Source organism: Myotis davidii, unplaced genomic scaffold (genome assembly GCF_000327345.1).
Source record: "Myotis davidii unplaced genomic scaffold, ASM32734v1 scaffold337, whole genome shotgun sequence".
NCBI classification, from domain to species: Eukaryota; Metazoa; Chordata; class Mammalia; order Chiroptera; family Vespertilionidae; genus Myotis; species Myotis davidii.
The window spans coordinates 2,031,904-2,048,378 of record NW_006288250.1 but is presented as its reverse complement, the minus strand read 5'-3'; the positions used below and the strand labels follow the sequence as shown (position 1 = coordinate 2,048,378).

The 16,475-nt window shown below is 34.8% G+C and overlaps 1 protein-coding gene across 2 annotated transcripts; it reads left to right on the top strand.

Annotated features, from left to right (window-relative positions):
* The first annotated feature begins 1,608 nt into the window (after positions 1-1,608).
* ZBTB1 (zinc finger and BTB domain containing 1) lies at positions 1,609-12,307 on the top strand. 2 transcript variants are annotated; one of them, XM_006760095.2, is made up of 2 exons: positions 1,609-4,369; positions 9,005-9,374. In XM_006760095.2, exons 1-2 carry the CDS (start codon positions 2,472-2,474, stop codon positions 9,054-9,056), a joined length of 1,950 nt encoding a protein of 649 aa, XP_006760158.1. In that variant the 5' UTR covers positions 1,609-2,471; the 3' UTR covers positions 9,057-9,374. The 2 variants fall into 2 exon arrangements, with proteins under 2 accessions (XP_006760158.1, XP_006760159.1); XM_006760096.2 differs by lacking the exon at positions 9,005-9,374 and adding an exon at positions 11,846-12,307 and having other exon boundaries at positions 1,610-4,369.
* The last annotated feature ends 4,168 nt before the right edge of the window (positions 12,308-16,475 follow it).

Here is a 16,475-nt window from a genome sequence, read left to right as displayed (position 1 = left end):
CCAGCTCTGAGGCCTCTGCTGCTGAAAGCAGGTATCTGGTTTGTTTGGGTTCTATAATTGAAACACTGTTTCAACTCCAGCTCTGAGATCCCGGCTGGCTGAAAGCAGGTTTCTGGGGTTTTGTTTAGCTTCTATATTTGTAACAGTGTTTAAAACTGCAAGCTCAGAGGCCGGGGAACGTTGGAGTCCTCCATCACTGAAGCAAGCAAGCCTCATGTTCGCTTCAAGCTGCCTGGCTGCTGGCTGCCACCTTGGCTGACAGTTAATTTGCATATCGCCCTGATTAGCCAATGGGAAGGGTAGCAGAGGTACGGCTAATTACCATGTTTCTCTTTCATTAGATAGGATAGATTGCCTAGGAACTTGTTTTTTCCGTAGATAACAGGTTCTGAAGTTTTATATACAGATTAGAAATTGAGGCTAAAATTGGATTTTATTTTAGCTTTGTAATATAATAGTAGGACTTCTGGTGCTTTTACTATTTTCCTTTCCTTTTTTTATTAAAGTCAGCTCCCTACATTAATATTTACAGTTTTGCCTAAGCATCAAGCTATGAGATGGGAGGTTGAGATTCGATTCCCAGTCAGGGCGCATGCCCAGGTTGCGGGCTCAATCCCCTGGTGGTGAGTGTGCAGGGTGAGGCCTAGCAATAATTCTCTCTTATCATAGATGTTTCTGTCTCTCTCCATCTCCTTTTCTCTCTGAAATCAATAAAAATGTATTTTTAAAAAATACTTATAGTGTCTCCCAGCCAGCCTGGCTCTGTGGTTGATCGTCGACTTATGATCCAGGGGTTCTTTCTATTCCCCATCAGGGCACATGCCTGGGTTGCAGGTTTGATCCCCAATGGGAATGTGCAGGAGGCAGCCGATCAATGATTCTTTCTCATCACTGATGTTTCTATCTCTCTCTATTTCTCTCCCTCTCCCTTTCTCTCTCTGAAATCAATAAAAACATATTTTAAAAAGGAAATTATTATTTTAAAAAAACACTTATAGTATCTACCATATGTTGTTAAGTGGAAAAAAACTAGTTTCAGAAAGTAACGTATGTAGTATGATCCCAACTAGGCTTAAAAAACAAATATACAACAAAAGCAAAACTATGTATGGCACATGGTAGGTACTCAAATCTGTTGATTCTCTATGTACCCATAGAAATTGAAGATACAATCCAGAGTGTTTGGAGAGGTTACCTCTGGGAAGAGGCATACAGTCTAAAGTGTGTTTTAATGCGATATGCTTTTATGTTTGAATTATTTGCAGTGAGCATGCATTACTTTTGTCATGTTTTTAAACAATCAAAAATTTAAGAAAAATTTACAATCTGTGAATAGACACCTCTTCTCAAATAGGTCCACTGCTTCTTAGGCCCTACAGTGCATACCGAACAATAAAAGACAACTATTTTATTTTACTTTTTAATCCTCACATGAAGATTTTTTTTCCATCGATTTTTTTTTAGAGAAAGAGTGGAGGGAGGGAGGAGGGGCACTGGGGGGGGGGAGGTGAGAGAGGCACATTGATGGGTTGAATCGGCTGGGGGCTAGGATTGAGCCTGCAACCAAGGTGTACAGGCCTTTGATCAGGAATCAAACCCACAACCGTTTCCTCTGTGGGCCAATGCTCTAACCACTGAGAAAACCAGTCAGGGCAAAAAGACAGCTATTCTGACTCTACAGAATTATTGATTCTCCAGTAATCAAGAAAAAAGCAGTAATCAAACCTATTTGCTTGGTGTCATTTCTATGTAATTTAATAAGTTTTTTGAAATAGAATTTTTCTAAGGAAATTTTCAAACATACAAAATTGTTTTATACCTGTCTCCCAACTTTAGTAGTTATCAGTACATGACCAATCTCATATCATCTCTAGTCCCACAGCCAACCCACTGTATTTATTTTCAAGTATATTTTAGATATATAATTTCATCTATAAAATATGAGTATGTATATCTAAAAGATAGGATTCATTTTGAACAAAACTAAAATATCCTTATCACATTTAAAAATGAGCAATAATTCCTGTATGTCCACCATCTAATAAGTTTTTAATATTTTGCAGTTTAGTTACTAATTTTCAACTTAAATTACTATTTTATTTACTTTCATTGTTTATATCCTTTAAACTCATGTCTTTTTCCTTTCAAATTTAGTATACATTTTCCCTTGTAGAGTTGTAATGAAACCAAAATGATGGTTTTTGCTTGACTTTGCTTGTATTTCTTAAAATCAAAATGAGAAGCTTGAATAAATGGCTGAGTATTTTTCATTTTCAAATTTAAAACATGATTCAGATATAGATTATTGAATTTTGCTACATTAGAATGGGAGACTTGATTCTTACCTTGACTGTAATAGTGAAGTGACACAAGTCACAAATCACGATCAGATTTATTCTTTTGTTCGTGCTTTTGTGCTATCTTGTCTGACTGTGTATTTTTGTTTCACGTAGGTCGCTAACTAATAGAAGATGGCAAAGCCCAGCCACAGCAGCTACGTCCTCCAGCAGCTAAACAACCAAAGGGAATGGGGTTTTCTCTGTGACTGTTGTATTGCAATTGATGACATTTACTTTCAAGCACACAAAGCCGTCCTAGCTGCTTGTAGCTCCTATTTTAGAATGTTTTTCATGAACCATCAGCATAGTACTGCACAGCTGAATCTCAGCAACATGAAAATTAGTGCTGAGTGTTTTGATCTCATTTTGCAATTTATGTATTTAGGAAAAATAATGACGGCTCCCTCCAGTTTTGAGCAGTTTAAAGTGGCCATGAATTACCTACAGCTGTACAATGTTCCTGACTGCTTAGAAGACATACAGGATGCAGATTGTTCTAGTTCAAAATGTTCATCATCTGCTTCTAGCAAACAGAACAGCAAAATGATATTTGGGGTGAGAATGTATGAAGATACTGTGGCTAGAAATGGCAATGAAGCCAATAGGTGGTGCGCAGAGCCAAGTTCAACAGTAAATACACCACATAACAGAGAGCCTGATGAAGAATCTTTACAATTGGGTAGTTTTCCTGAACCTCTGTTTGACGTGTGTAAAAAAAGTTCTGTGTCCAAATTATCTACTCCAAAAGAACGTGTGTCACGACGCTTTGGACGAAGTTTTACCTGTGATAGCTGTGGATTTGGCTTTAGCTGTGAAAAATTATTAGATGAGCATGTGCTAACCTGTACTAACAGACACTCGTATCAAAACACGAGATCCTATCACAGAATAGTAGATGTTAGAGATGGAAAAGAGAGTAACATCAAAGCTGAATTTGGTGAAAAGGATTCTTCTAAGACATATTCTGCACAGACAGACAAATACAGAGGAGACACAAGTCAGCCTGCTGATGATTCGACTTCAACCACTGGAAGCAGAAAGAGTAGCACAGTGGAGTCTGAACTAGCCAGTGAAGAAAAAAGCAGAGCTGCCGAGAGAAAAAGAATCATTATCAAGATGGAGCCAGAAGATATTCCTACAGATGAACTGAAAGACTTCAACATTATTAAAGTTACTGATAAAGATTGTAATGAATCCACTGACAATGATGAATTAGAAGATGAACCTGAAGAGCCATTTTACAGATACTATGTTGAAGAAGACGTCAGTATTAAAAAAAGTGGTAGGAAAACTCTAAAACCTCGAATGTCAATGAATGCTGATGAAAGAGGCGGTTTAGAAAATACGCGACCCCCTAACAACAGCAGCCCAATACAAGAAGATACTGAGAATGCATCTTGTGAACTGTGCGGACTCACAATAACCGAGGAGGACTTGTCATCTCATTACTTAGCCAAGCACATTGAAAATATCTGTGCATGTGGTAAATGTGGACAAATACTTGTGAAGGGTAGACAACTTCAGGAACATGCTCAAAGATGTGGAGAACCCCAAGATCTGACAATGAATGGGTTAGGAAATACTGAGGAGAAAATGGACATGGAAGAGAATCCTGATGAGCAGTCTGAAATAAGAGATATGTTTGTTGAAATGTTGGATGATTTTAGGGACAGTCATTTCCAGATAAACAGTATCCAAAAAAAGCAGTTATTTAAACATTCTGCCTGTCCTTTTCGGTGCCCTAATTGTGGCCAGCGTTTTGAAACTGAAAATCTAGTGGTTGAACATATGTCTGGCTGCCTAGACCAAGATATGTTTAAGAATGCTATCATGGAAGAAAATGAAAGAGATCACAGACGAAAGCATTTTTGTAATCTGTGTGGAAAAGGATTTTATCAGCGGTGTCACCTAAGAGAACACTATACTGTTCATACTAAGGAAAAACAGTTTGTGTGTCAGACATGTGGGAAGCAGTTTTTAAGAGAACGTCAGTTGCGACTGCACAATGATATGCACAAAGGCATGGCCAGGTATGTCTGTTCCATTTGTGATCAAGGAAACTTCAGAAAGCATGACCATGTACGGCATATGATTTCTCATTTATCTGCTGGTGAGACTATATGCCAGGTCTGCTTTCAGATATTCCCAAATAATGAACAGTTGGAACAGCACATGGATGTTCATCTGTATACATGTGGAATATGTGGAGCAAAATTCAATTTGAGAAAAGATATGAGATCACATTATAATGCCAAGCATTTAAAAAGAACATAAATCACTTTCTGTGTTCTAATGTTTAGTTGATAGCAGAAAAAACACCAAAGCAAAGGATATGAGCTATTTAGAAATTGATTTCTTAAGATTAATTGTTGGAAAAAAATTTCAAGGCCCTTTTACCTTAAATATTTTTGTTTAGGATCTTAAGTATCTACATTTTAGGTGTTATTAAATGTTTATCATTTTTGTTTTTTCTTAATAGAATTCTTTGTTTTAAGTTTGTTTTAGCTATGATTAAAAATTTCTTTTAAATGTAGACTACAAGTGGTTGTTACCCCTTTAATGACTATTAAACTTTAGTTTTTTATTAATAAGGTGATGACTTCACTATTTCTATGTGGGGTTTTTTGTTTTTGTTTTTGTTTTGTTTTTTACGGTTATCCTGTGAAATTTTAAACAACATCATTGGCCATTCCTATTTAAATTTTAAAAAGTAATTAGTTATTTGAAGCTATCCTATTCACTTTTAGCTTTTTTTATCTTTTCTTTTTGGTAAGTTGAACAGTGATTGAGCCATTGTTTATTCCCCTTCTTATCAATGAAATTCATATTCTTATTAGGCAGGTTAGGTGCACTGAATCTAACCTTGAAGGTTGACATGGGCTCAGACTTGGCCCAAAAGAATTGATAGACCTAAGAAAATTCCTATAAATGAATATTTTCCTATAATTGATAAAATATTATCATTTAATAATCACATTTAAAACTTATATTAAGTGTAAAACCCAATGACTTTACTCCATTTGAGAAATTTGTGAGGACAAGTCATTTTGTTTTGTGATATTAAATTTAACTATGATAGTTAATTAAAAAGACATATCTTGTATTCATTTAAAATAATTTAAAATATTCTGATTTCTAAAGTGTGTTAGTTTATCAGTTATTTTTGTTTATATAAATAGATTTTAATAGTTCTCTAGGAATATGACATCTAAAGAAAATGATTTTCACCTTTAAAAGTACATACTTTTGGAACTTTGAGATTTGAGAAAGCTGCCATGTATATTGATAAAATTAATAAAATAAAAAAATTACAAATCTGGTTGTTCTATAAAAGGAGAGTGTGCAAAAAACTGTCTTGTGTTTCATACTATTAAGATTTGGAGAAAATGTGCTTTGGCAAATTGTAGTTTATCACCATGCTTTATTTTTTTTTTCTGTAAAGGACTACAAAATTTGAGGACTATAAAATAATCACAGAGCATATAAATGGAAATAGTTTATCATTTTTTAGTTAAAGTAGTATTACTGTTAGGTATTGCTGACACAGGGTCTACATGAATTACATGTGAGTTAAAACACTGGCTAACTGACCCGCCAATAAACACAACTATTGAATAGAATGCCTTTTAATGTGAATTACTTGCATTGTAATACCATTATAATGAACGGGATTTTAAATAACTACTATATTTAAAAGTATAATTTTGTGAGTATAAATACTTATATTAAGTGTAATTTAATTTGCTTTTTTTTTACATCAGATTTTTAAGATATGCAAGTCATATTTTTTAATACAACTTTCATTAAAGAACAAGTTGCCAGGAGAATTGAGCGATCTATTGACTAGCACAGACTTAGTTAACAAAGAAGTATTAGAGCACAGTGTGAGTCAGAGATTTGTGGGGAGACATTGAGGTGTTAATAGGAATAGTACAGGAGCCATGCAATATTAAAATGGAAAGTAGAGATGGGGAAAATACACAAAAAGATAAATGAGAAATCCAGGATTTTTTTTTAAAGCTACATAGAAAAAGTGATTCATCTTAGTTTTGGATACAGTAGTTTAGCAAGTAATTAAATCTGAAATGCAATTTAAAATGAAATATGCCATGTATATTACTGGTAGGATCCTGATAAAAGTTCTGTAACAAACCCAGGGACAATCAGAATAGTGTAGAGAGATAAACTTAAACCAAATTTCTAAACTGTCTAGTATAGTAAACAATTTTCTCTGGGACCACTGTTTTACATGACCCTCATCAAAATGTATTGCAAAGGCATTTTCATCATAAAAGAACAGGGTTCTTTCTAAATACTACCAATCCATTTCCTAATGGATTGTCTATTCTGTTAGTAAAGGGGATATAATTTAAGTGTTTTGACATGTACTAATAGCCAACAATTAGCAACCAAATATATAAATACTAGAGGCCTGGTACATGAGTTTGTGCACATTAAAAGGAAATTAATTAGAAGAAACATTTTAGAGGCCGGGGAGGGACCACGTGAGGTTGGCTCCAAGGCGTGACCAGCCCATATTGCCCAGTCCCGATTGGGGACTTCTCGCCCAGTCCCCATCAGGGCTGGCTGGCTGGGGAGGGACCATGGGAGGGATCCAGGGTGTATCCGGCCCTTCTCGCCCAGTCCCCATCTGCCGGACCCCAACAGCAAGCTAACCTGGGCAGAGTGTCTGACCACCCTGGTGGTCAGAGTGCATCATAGTGACTGGTCGAGCAGTCAACTGAACGGTTGACCGATCAGTCAGACACAGCATATTAGGCCTTTATATATATAAACAATCTCTAATTTTACATGACTGAGATGTTCACAAAACCACATCTCAATGTTGTTTTCTCTGTCTCATGTTATAGAAAACAACATCTTTTGTTCTGGAACTAGCTACAGAGGAAGCACGGGCTTTAAGTATAATGTACAGTTTTCCTTGTTAAGGCAGAGTTCATTTAAAGGCTACTTACTTGCCTTTTAAAACTAGGAGGAATGAAAAATATCCACCACCTCTGACCAGCCCAGTTTCCTCTGATTGTTGACCTCTTCTGAGATTGAATTACAGCTTTGGAGCTTACTATTGCTTCTTGCCCTTTAGTGCTGTGAAGACAATGAATCAAGGTTATGGAAGCTGTGTGCTCCTCTTGCCTTTATAATTTGAATGATCAGGCTTCAAATCTAAAAATGAGAGGGAAATCTGGATAAATACATACACAATCTTGTTTTTCTTTCATAAACACAGTCTTACTTAAAAGGACTTTTGTTCTCTAGCAAGACATTCTAGAGTAATGGAGTCAGTGCGTAAAAAGCTTGCCATCAATTACAGTGCCACTCAGATGTTTATAATTCTGTAGTAAACAAGACTAAGAAACTCAGAGATTAATAAAGCACAACCAAGGGGCAGTAGACAAGAACTCTTAAGCACCCATTTATTCAGAGAAATGCCTTACCACATAAAGTAAAATAGCACATGGCTAATGTTTAATGTGTGAAGTTTGAATACAGACAAGAATGAGAAGGATTCCAGGGGCTAGTTATAAAAATAAAAGAATTAAAATAAGGTGTTTGCTAGGGCACTCAGAGCACCAATTAAAAGATTGAAGTACTTTGGTAGGTTAAAATAATTTGATTATGCCCTGGCCAGTGTGGCTCGGTTGGGCATCATCCTGTGCAATGAAAGGTTGCTGCTTGATTCCCAATCAGTATACATGGCTGGGTTGTGGGCTCAATCCCTGGTCTAGAGTGTGCAGGAGGCAGCTAATCGATGTTTCGATCCCACATTAATGTTCCTCTCTTCCTCCCTCGCCCTCTCTCTAAAAATCAATAAAAACACTTTTTAAAAATAATTTGAATAGATTAAAAAATTGAGGTAGAGCTATAGAATGCCCAAGAAAACAAGGACATGCCTAAATACTTAAGATGATATATCAATTTTATTAGGAAGTGAGGGTGGTGGTTTTTGCCAACTTTCTCCCTGGTTAAAACAATAACTTGTTTCCCTAAATCACTTAAGGAACTTCCATATTTAATAGGTCTCTGGAAAATCCCCCCCCCCAAAAAAAAAACAGTGAAATTGCTAAACAAAAACTTGTCATTATTTTTAAAAACTAAATCGGTACCAACCAAAAGAAAAATAACCTGAATGTGTATGTGCACATACAGTTGAGAATAAAGAAATTTGGTTTCTTTTTCTTAATTTTAAATGGTTTTATGAGTTAAAATTCTTTTTTTTTTTTTGCCATTAATCTACTTTGGTCAGTTCCTCATTCTTCCTCACCATCCCCACCTCCTGTGTATCATCAAATGCTTCTCAGTGATAAATGCTACTGTTCTGCAGGCACCCTAGCATTACTAGGATCCTACGGTACTGAAAAGTTCTGTGGGAACATATCCTTGTGGTATGTTCTCCTTAATACTTGGGATATAGTAAGCAGGGTGACAGATGAATGCCAGGGAACTGAAGCAAGTAGAGTTATATTTGGTGTTAAGAAGTTGAAGTGGCAGGCCAGATTGGGAAACCCATGATCCATCCATCCCAGGCTCTCACTAGTAATCCTCGCATCCATTTAGTTAGCACTCTTTCTACGCTGCTAAATGCTTTACATGTGTAATTCTAATCTTTACAGCCTTATGAGGTAAGTATTATTCTAATTTTTCAGATGGGGACTGAGGTTCAGAGAGACTTTTTTCCTGAGACCACACAGAAACTAAATACTAGATACGAGTGTTGGAATTTGAACCTAGACCTATCTGATTTCTACATTCCTGTATTTCACCACTAAGCTACATACTCCACCTACCAAGAAGTACAAAGAAGGGCCTTTTCAGCCTAGGAACACGTGATAAAGCTCCTATGAGACTGTGCTTCTTGTTCATCACCTCTCATCTGAGGTGCCTGGTAACATAGCTGGTAACAGTGGGTACCTAATGAACATGTTGAATAATGTAAAAAGAATCAGTTGAAAACAAAACTTTTTATTTGAATGAGTCATTCAGGATGATGTTTTAGAAATAAAGACTAAATACTGATATGTTTCCATTTTCTTTATTTAAATTTAAAACAGTGGTATTGTCAGCCACTTTTGGGACCCATGGTAGGTGCTCAATTAAAAATTAATTTGAATTCAACTTACATATTTCTATATTTGTGAACTATCCTCCTCTCTTTTCCTTATTCCTGACCTTTATGTTTTAATTTTCCCCACCAATGCTCATTTCCTTTTACTGATTATGAAACTGATGAATAACTCAAATCATTTGAAAACATTCCCAAGAAAAATCAGGACCCCAGAATAAACAGTTTCCTCTTTTTTGCCTTAACAAAAGATGTAGATAAGAAATTTTTCATTTCTTTGGCTAAGAAACAAGACAAAATCCCTAATTACCATATAGTGACTGGTTTGATTAAAGTTTATAGAGCAATCAAAATTTGCCTAAAAACAAAAGTTGTTCTTTTTGCCCAGCTGGTGGGGCTCACTGGTTGAACGTTGACCCAGCACCAAGGGGTCCACAATTAGATTCCTGGTCAAGGCACATGCCTGGGTTGTAGGCTCGATCCCCAGTAGGGGGTGTGTAGGAGGCAGCCTGTGGATGTAGATGTTACTCATCCATGTTTCTATCTCTCCCCTCCTCTCTAAAAAAAAGAAAAAAATCAATAAAAAACATTAAAAAAAATTTTCTAGCCATTTGTAATTCAATTTACAAAAAAAAAAAACACAAAAAAACAACTATGGCTTTCTAGTGTAAACTTTAACAAGTCTTATTTGTAAAAGAAATGAAAGATAATTTCAGGAAACAACAGCTGTATATCCACCCTAACTTAGAGGCAAAGTTTAAACAAATGAACAGTTATTTAATGGTTTAAGTCAGAGTTTCCTCCCAACTGGAACTGATTTTAATGTCCTGCATCTATTGCCAGGTTTCTACAGCCTATACAATAGGTTTTACTTCTGTGTTAAATCTACTTCAAGGATCTATCTACCAAATTTTATTTTTAAAGTTAGAAGAATGGGTAATGTCTATATAATTTAGGTTACCCCTTTTCACGGTCTATCAAACTCAAGGACATATTTACTGGGTAACATGGGAAGAGTCTCACTAAAACCAGATGAAATTTAGCTACTTATAAAACTATATGCTAGCAAGAGGCAAAATGCAAGGATTTAGAACTTGTATTGGTAAAAATTAAATGACTGTAGCAGCTTGTAAATTCATGCTAATTTTAAACCAATGTAATACCACCTACATATTTATATGTACTTGCTTACTTGATTTTAGCTTTAAGAACTTTAAGTCCTATTTAAGTTGTTCCCTTATATTCAGGAAAACCAAATCATTGAGATTCATTAGTGACAACTGTTCATCCTTTCTATCAAAATCCACCACAGATCACTAGGGGGCAGGAAACCATTATGGTTTCTCATTATCTTACTCATTTGTTAACAGGAAAAGGTGGTTGTGAAGATTATAACTCAGTGCTTGGCTTTGAATTGAATGCATCAATGTATAATTGGCATTATAATAAGTCAGAAATCACAGGAAATCAAAGGATGACCAAAAAAAAAAAAAGACATGGTTTCATTTCAGAGTCAGGAATATTAATTTTATGTGAGAAAATTTCTATATCCTCACCTATTTGAGAAATAGGTAGACAGCCTATGAAGCCCCCAGTTAAACTTTAAAAAGTTACTATGTTTTTATTCTTTTTAAAGCAATTGCTTATACCAATGGGAATTAGCAGAATTCATTTTTAGATGAAATAATTCTAAGCATACAGATTATGAAAGTCATCTTTTCTTTCAAATGCTTGTATGTTCCCTGATGTGGGGGTGGGAGGTGGAAGTATTCTAAGAAACAATTTCTTTGTTAAAAAATTAAGGCAAAGTGTTGTTGCAAAAAATATAATTTTACCCACAATCACGGGGGCAGGTTAGGGAAGCTGTGAATTTAGGAATTTGAAGGAAAAATCTGTGTGTGTGTACTTTATTTTCATTTACAGAGGGTATTCAATATTTAATATTTGGAGAAAACCATGTTAAACTTGATGTTTCACTTTTAAATTTGTTAGGTCTATGTTTCAAACAGATTTGCCAGTAATAAGTTGAAGTACACTGTAAAATTATTTGAAGGAAAATACTTACGTTTCCTTCCTCCCTACTTTCATCTACCTGGCTGACATCCTATCTTTATGTTACAAATTTATGTGCTTTACCCATTCTAGCTTAGATAATGCAAGGGGTGAAAAAGTGTCCCTATAGTTGGGAGAATTATTTGAGTGATAAGAACGCCTTATATTTGAAGGGTATAATGAGTTACATTGGGGAAGAAATTAAATAAATTCAAGTTCTAGGAACTATGCTTTTGTTTCCATTCTTTGTTCTATTAATAGTGTGCTGGTCTGATGCCAAAAGCCATAAAATTCTGACCTAAGACATGTATCTTGCAGAGCAGTCAACTTGTAATATTATCTTTCTTGAGTTTTGTCTTTTTCTGTGTGGCAGTGGTGAAATAGGGCCTTCTAAACCTCTGGAGAAGTGAGATCTGAATTTGGAGAGGACCTGGGGAAGAATCAATCTTCAACAGATAATCTTTAAATCCAGACCCAGGAATATCAGATCTGAAGTGACACCATCTTTTCTGTCTTCCTGACAAACCTCATCAGCCCCAAATGTTCCAGTTACAAGCATCCAAGAAAACTCAGAAAAGACCACTTTGAAATCACTTTGTTGTGTCAAAATTGAATCACGGCGACTCTCTTAGTATCTGTGGAAAATCTGCTAAAGAAAAGTAGAATATTCATAAGACTTCAATGGGTAAAGTTTCACTAAAATGAAACTGTATGCTGATTATCTTCAAGGGTCCCTTCTAAAAGGCTTGCTAGGCTACTGTAAATATCTATAGTAATAAAAGCATAATATGCTAATTAGACCAGGCAGCCGAACAACCTTCCAGATGACCTTGACCTTCCAGATGAAGCTGGGGCTGTGAGGGCTGAGGCAGCCACCACAGCCACTAGGGCCGAGCCCCTTGCACGAATTTCATGCATTGGGCCTCTAGTAATCACATAACTGTGTAAACGTATAATTCTAAACTTAATCTGAATCAGAGTTTACATATTATTAAATGCTTTTAGACAGTTAAAAATACATAAAAATATGTAGAATGTAAATAAAAATGTGGGTACAGAGAAAAAAAAGCAAGAACAATACTTTAACAAGAAAAGATAATATCGTTACTACTGTAATGTAACATTTACCCTCTTTTTACTGTATATATGATACAAACTTGGTTATTAATATTAATGAAGCTTCCTTTTAAGTCTGTTAACTTGAAGGAAAAAACAGAAGTGGTATTATTTCTTCAATAGTGGTAGATTTTCACAATTCACAGACAACCAAAAAGAGTGTATCTTAAGGCATTATTTTCTTTTGAACTTAGCAATATACCTTAATAGGACAGAATGAGTTTCTGTTAAACACTTGTTTTTAGTATTAATGTTTCTCAGTTTTCAAATTTCAAGATAAAATTCAACTAAGTATTGAATAAAATAATGGTTAACATATTTTAAAAGTCCTTTCATGGGGAAATGAAATGATTGGTGAAATTTTAACCTGGCTACAAATACTTTTCAAAAAATACATTTCTAGCCATATTATTTTCTTATTGTGAGTATACTTGTAGTTTTACTTTTGGTTAACTATGTACCCAATTCATTATTATTATTGTTATTATTTTATTGTACAATATTAAGATGTCATATATTTTCAGAAATGTTTATTATGTTTTCATACCTATTCAAATATTTTAATAAGGAGTTACACAAAGAGATCTAACTTAGAGTATTCATAATAGTATATGCAGAGGTTAAGTAATTTAAACTCTCTAGCTATAAGATAGGATAACTTGAATATTCATTCTAATAATTAGATTAAAAATCAGAAAAAGTTAATTACAATGTGTGGGTCCAGCAGCAAGAAGGGAGAAGAGAAATCAACTAAAGATTTCAAAATCATATGAATTCAATTGCTTTAAAATAAATAAGTTTAGAAAACTGTTAGTTTCTGAAAAAACAAAACTAGAGTTAATCTCTTTTGGGAGCATGAGGAAGTCTATAGAACAACAGACTTATAACAAGTAGGAAACAGAAACGATAAAAAATATTATCAATAATTAAAGGTTCCAGATCAATATAGTAGAGATTCAATAGTTTTTAATTGACTGGTAGAATTAGATTCACAAAAGAAATATGCTTAAATTTTGACTACTAAAATATGAATATAATGAATAACAAGTGATTTAAATGCATTCTACAATTTGATTATTTTCTGTATATTACTACAAAATGGAGTTTATTGGGTTACATGGAGAATTTTTGTTACATTTCTAATCCATTGCTTTTACCTAATAAAATTCCCTCCTCTATGTTCAGAAGTTAAACTGTTTGTATATTACTTTTATTTATAATGTACTTTTCAACCTGACTTTTAAAAAATTGTCTGAAATGTTATCAATTCCTTCCATTCTCTAATACCAAAATAATAAACTATCTGACGTAGCTAATTATAGTAGTCCTGAGAAGCTTCAGAAGTACACAAAGAGAATTACTAAAATGATTACTGCCAAATCCTGTTTTTTTTAATACACAATGACTGCAAAAGTACTAATTCATAGTACTTCAAACACATAGTAATTCAAACACAGGTGGCAACACATTAATTAGGTTTCTTTATAATACAAAAATAAACATTTATAAGAATCCACTGACATAGTATTTAGCTCTTTCAAAGGGTTGGTTAATTCGTTTTTCAGAATAACAAACATTATTTATAGAAATAACTTCCTAACCAGTATAATTCATTTTATTTCTTTTCAGTTAAAGAGCTTATTCATTTTGTTTCAAGTGATCAGCAATGAGTACTCTCTTCATTTCAGATCAGTTCTCAAAGAAGATTGTCATAGTTTCAGTTAATTTTAATTTCACTAATTTAGTAAGTGTCACCAATAATGGCATATTGAGTCTGACTTCTTTCAGATTATTTCAGACTATTCCACAAGAGTCTATTCTCCAAGTTAGTCCTCTACAAAACTGAAGTAGGTATTTATAATCTGCTGTGGCCACAGATTTCTCTCCTGGAAAAACCTTTTTTCTAGGTTTGGTTCTGATAGCCTGCAGTGCCAGGCATGATAGTGTCCTACCCCAGGCTACCGTGTATCTATAATTTAATTGTAACTTTTAAAGACAGTTTTCCAAGACTCAAAGAAGCAAATAGTGAAATTTTTCCTATATGGCAGGTGATTGGATAAACATATTGGGACAGGATACTTCCAAAAATTACAAAATGACAGTACGTACAGAGGTCTTAAATATAATAATTAGTTTGACACCAGTTTGCTCATAGGTTTTCAACTTATAGGCTGCTACTTACTCCACCTTCTCTTCAGGCCAACATTACCTCCTCAAATCAATCCACAAACTTTATGAAGGTTGAACCTGGGTAGGCAGGGACTGAGAGGGTGCCAGAAAAATCCATAAAAATTTTCCCCTAGTAATTTGGGAAAAATTTTATTCTTAGTCTTCCTAGAGCAAGCCTGACTATCCATGTACAAAGTTTTAGACCTTATTTTATTTATCTTTGTATCTCTAGTACAAGTATTTTAAGATGTGACTTTGTTTCATCTGTTGATATTTGCAGTTTGAGTACAGAAATATAAGAGGGAGGCAGATAATCTTCCTCTTATACAGGAAAAATATTCAGTTTTTTTTGTCACTTTTAATAAACATTGAACTAGTGAATCACTACTGTGTTCCAGGTACTTTTCTGGCTATTAAGGATTAATTAAAGAGGGTTTGATATATACTAAAACTCTTGGTTTTTCCACACTGTGCTGAACCTCAGCCTTTGGATTTTAAAAATACTTTGAAACACATAATATTTATAATCTGCCAAACAGATTTCATTTGGTGAAAATCAGTAGTAATTTCTATGTAAGTAGTAGGATTAGTAAACTTTGTTTTGAGTGAATGTTAATAGTCAAGTTTCAAAAATGAATTGTAAAAACATAAGAGTATTTAGAAAAATTACTGATAATCCTACCATCTAGAGAGAACCAATTTTGATGCATTTTTCATATACATAAGATTATCCTACATATGGGATAAGAAGTTACAAAAGTCTTGTATCTTATTTTCCACTTAATTATGTCAAAAACATTTTTCTGTGTCATTAAAATTCTTGTAAACAATTTTTATGGCTACATAATAATTCATCATATAAATATACTATAATTGATGTAATAATTTTCTTATTGTCAGATATTTAAGCCATTTCCTTTTTAATGTTGTTATCCTAAATAATACTACCTGAATGTTCTATTATTTCTGGATGAATTCCACATGGTAATGCTAAATAAAGGATATGATCGCATTTAAAGTAAAGAAAAAAAATTATCACATTGCCTTCCAGAAAGATTGTACTAATTTACATTCCCACTAGTAGAGTTTACCTGTTTTGCTACACTGTTGCTGGCTGTGATGAATATTATTTGATCATAAATTTGCTAAGTTGATAATTTTAATAGACTATATTTTTAATGAATTCTGAGCCACAATCATCAAAAAGAACAAGATTTAAAAAAAATCAATACCAATATAGAACAATGTAAAAATTCCAAGGATGCCCAGTGTATGGTAATGTTCTAGGACTAAAAAAGGCTATCCTATATAATAAAAGCCTAGGTGGTGTCACGCCCTCGCATGACTTTGTTACAAGATGGCCACATGCACGGAGGCAGGTCCCGACAGCTGATCCACACGGTGAGGCCTAGGGGTCCTGCAGCTCTACGCAGCGCATAGGCAGCCCGTCCAGGCATCTCCACCACCTCTTGTGGAGGAGGAGGGTCCCAGCGGAAGAGGCGGGTCGCGGCAGGGGAAGGCAGTTGGGGGCAATCAGGCTGGCAGGGGAGCGGTTAGGGGCAATCAGGCAGGCAGGTAGGCGAGCAGTTAGGAGCCTGCGGTCCCAGATTGTGAGACCTGTGAGATCAGGCCTAAACAGGCAGTTGGACATCCCCCAAGGGGTCCCAGATTGGAGAGGGTGCAGACCGGTAGAGGGACACCGCCCCCCCGACCCCGGC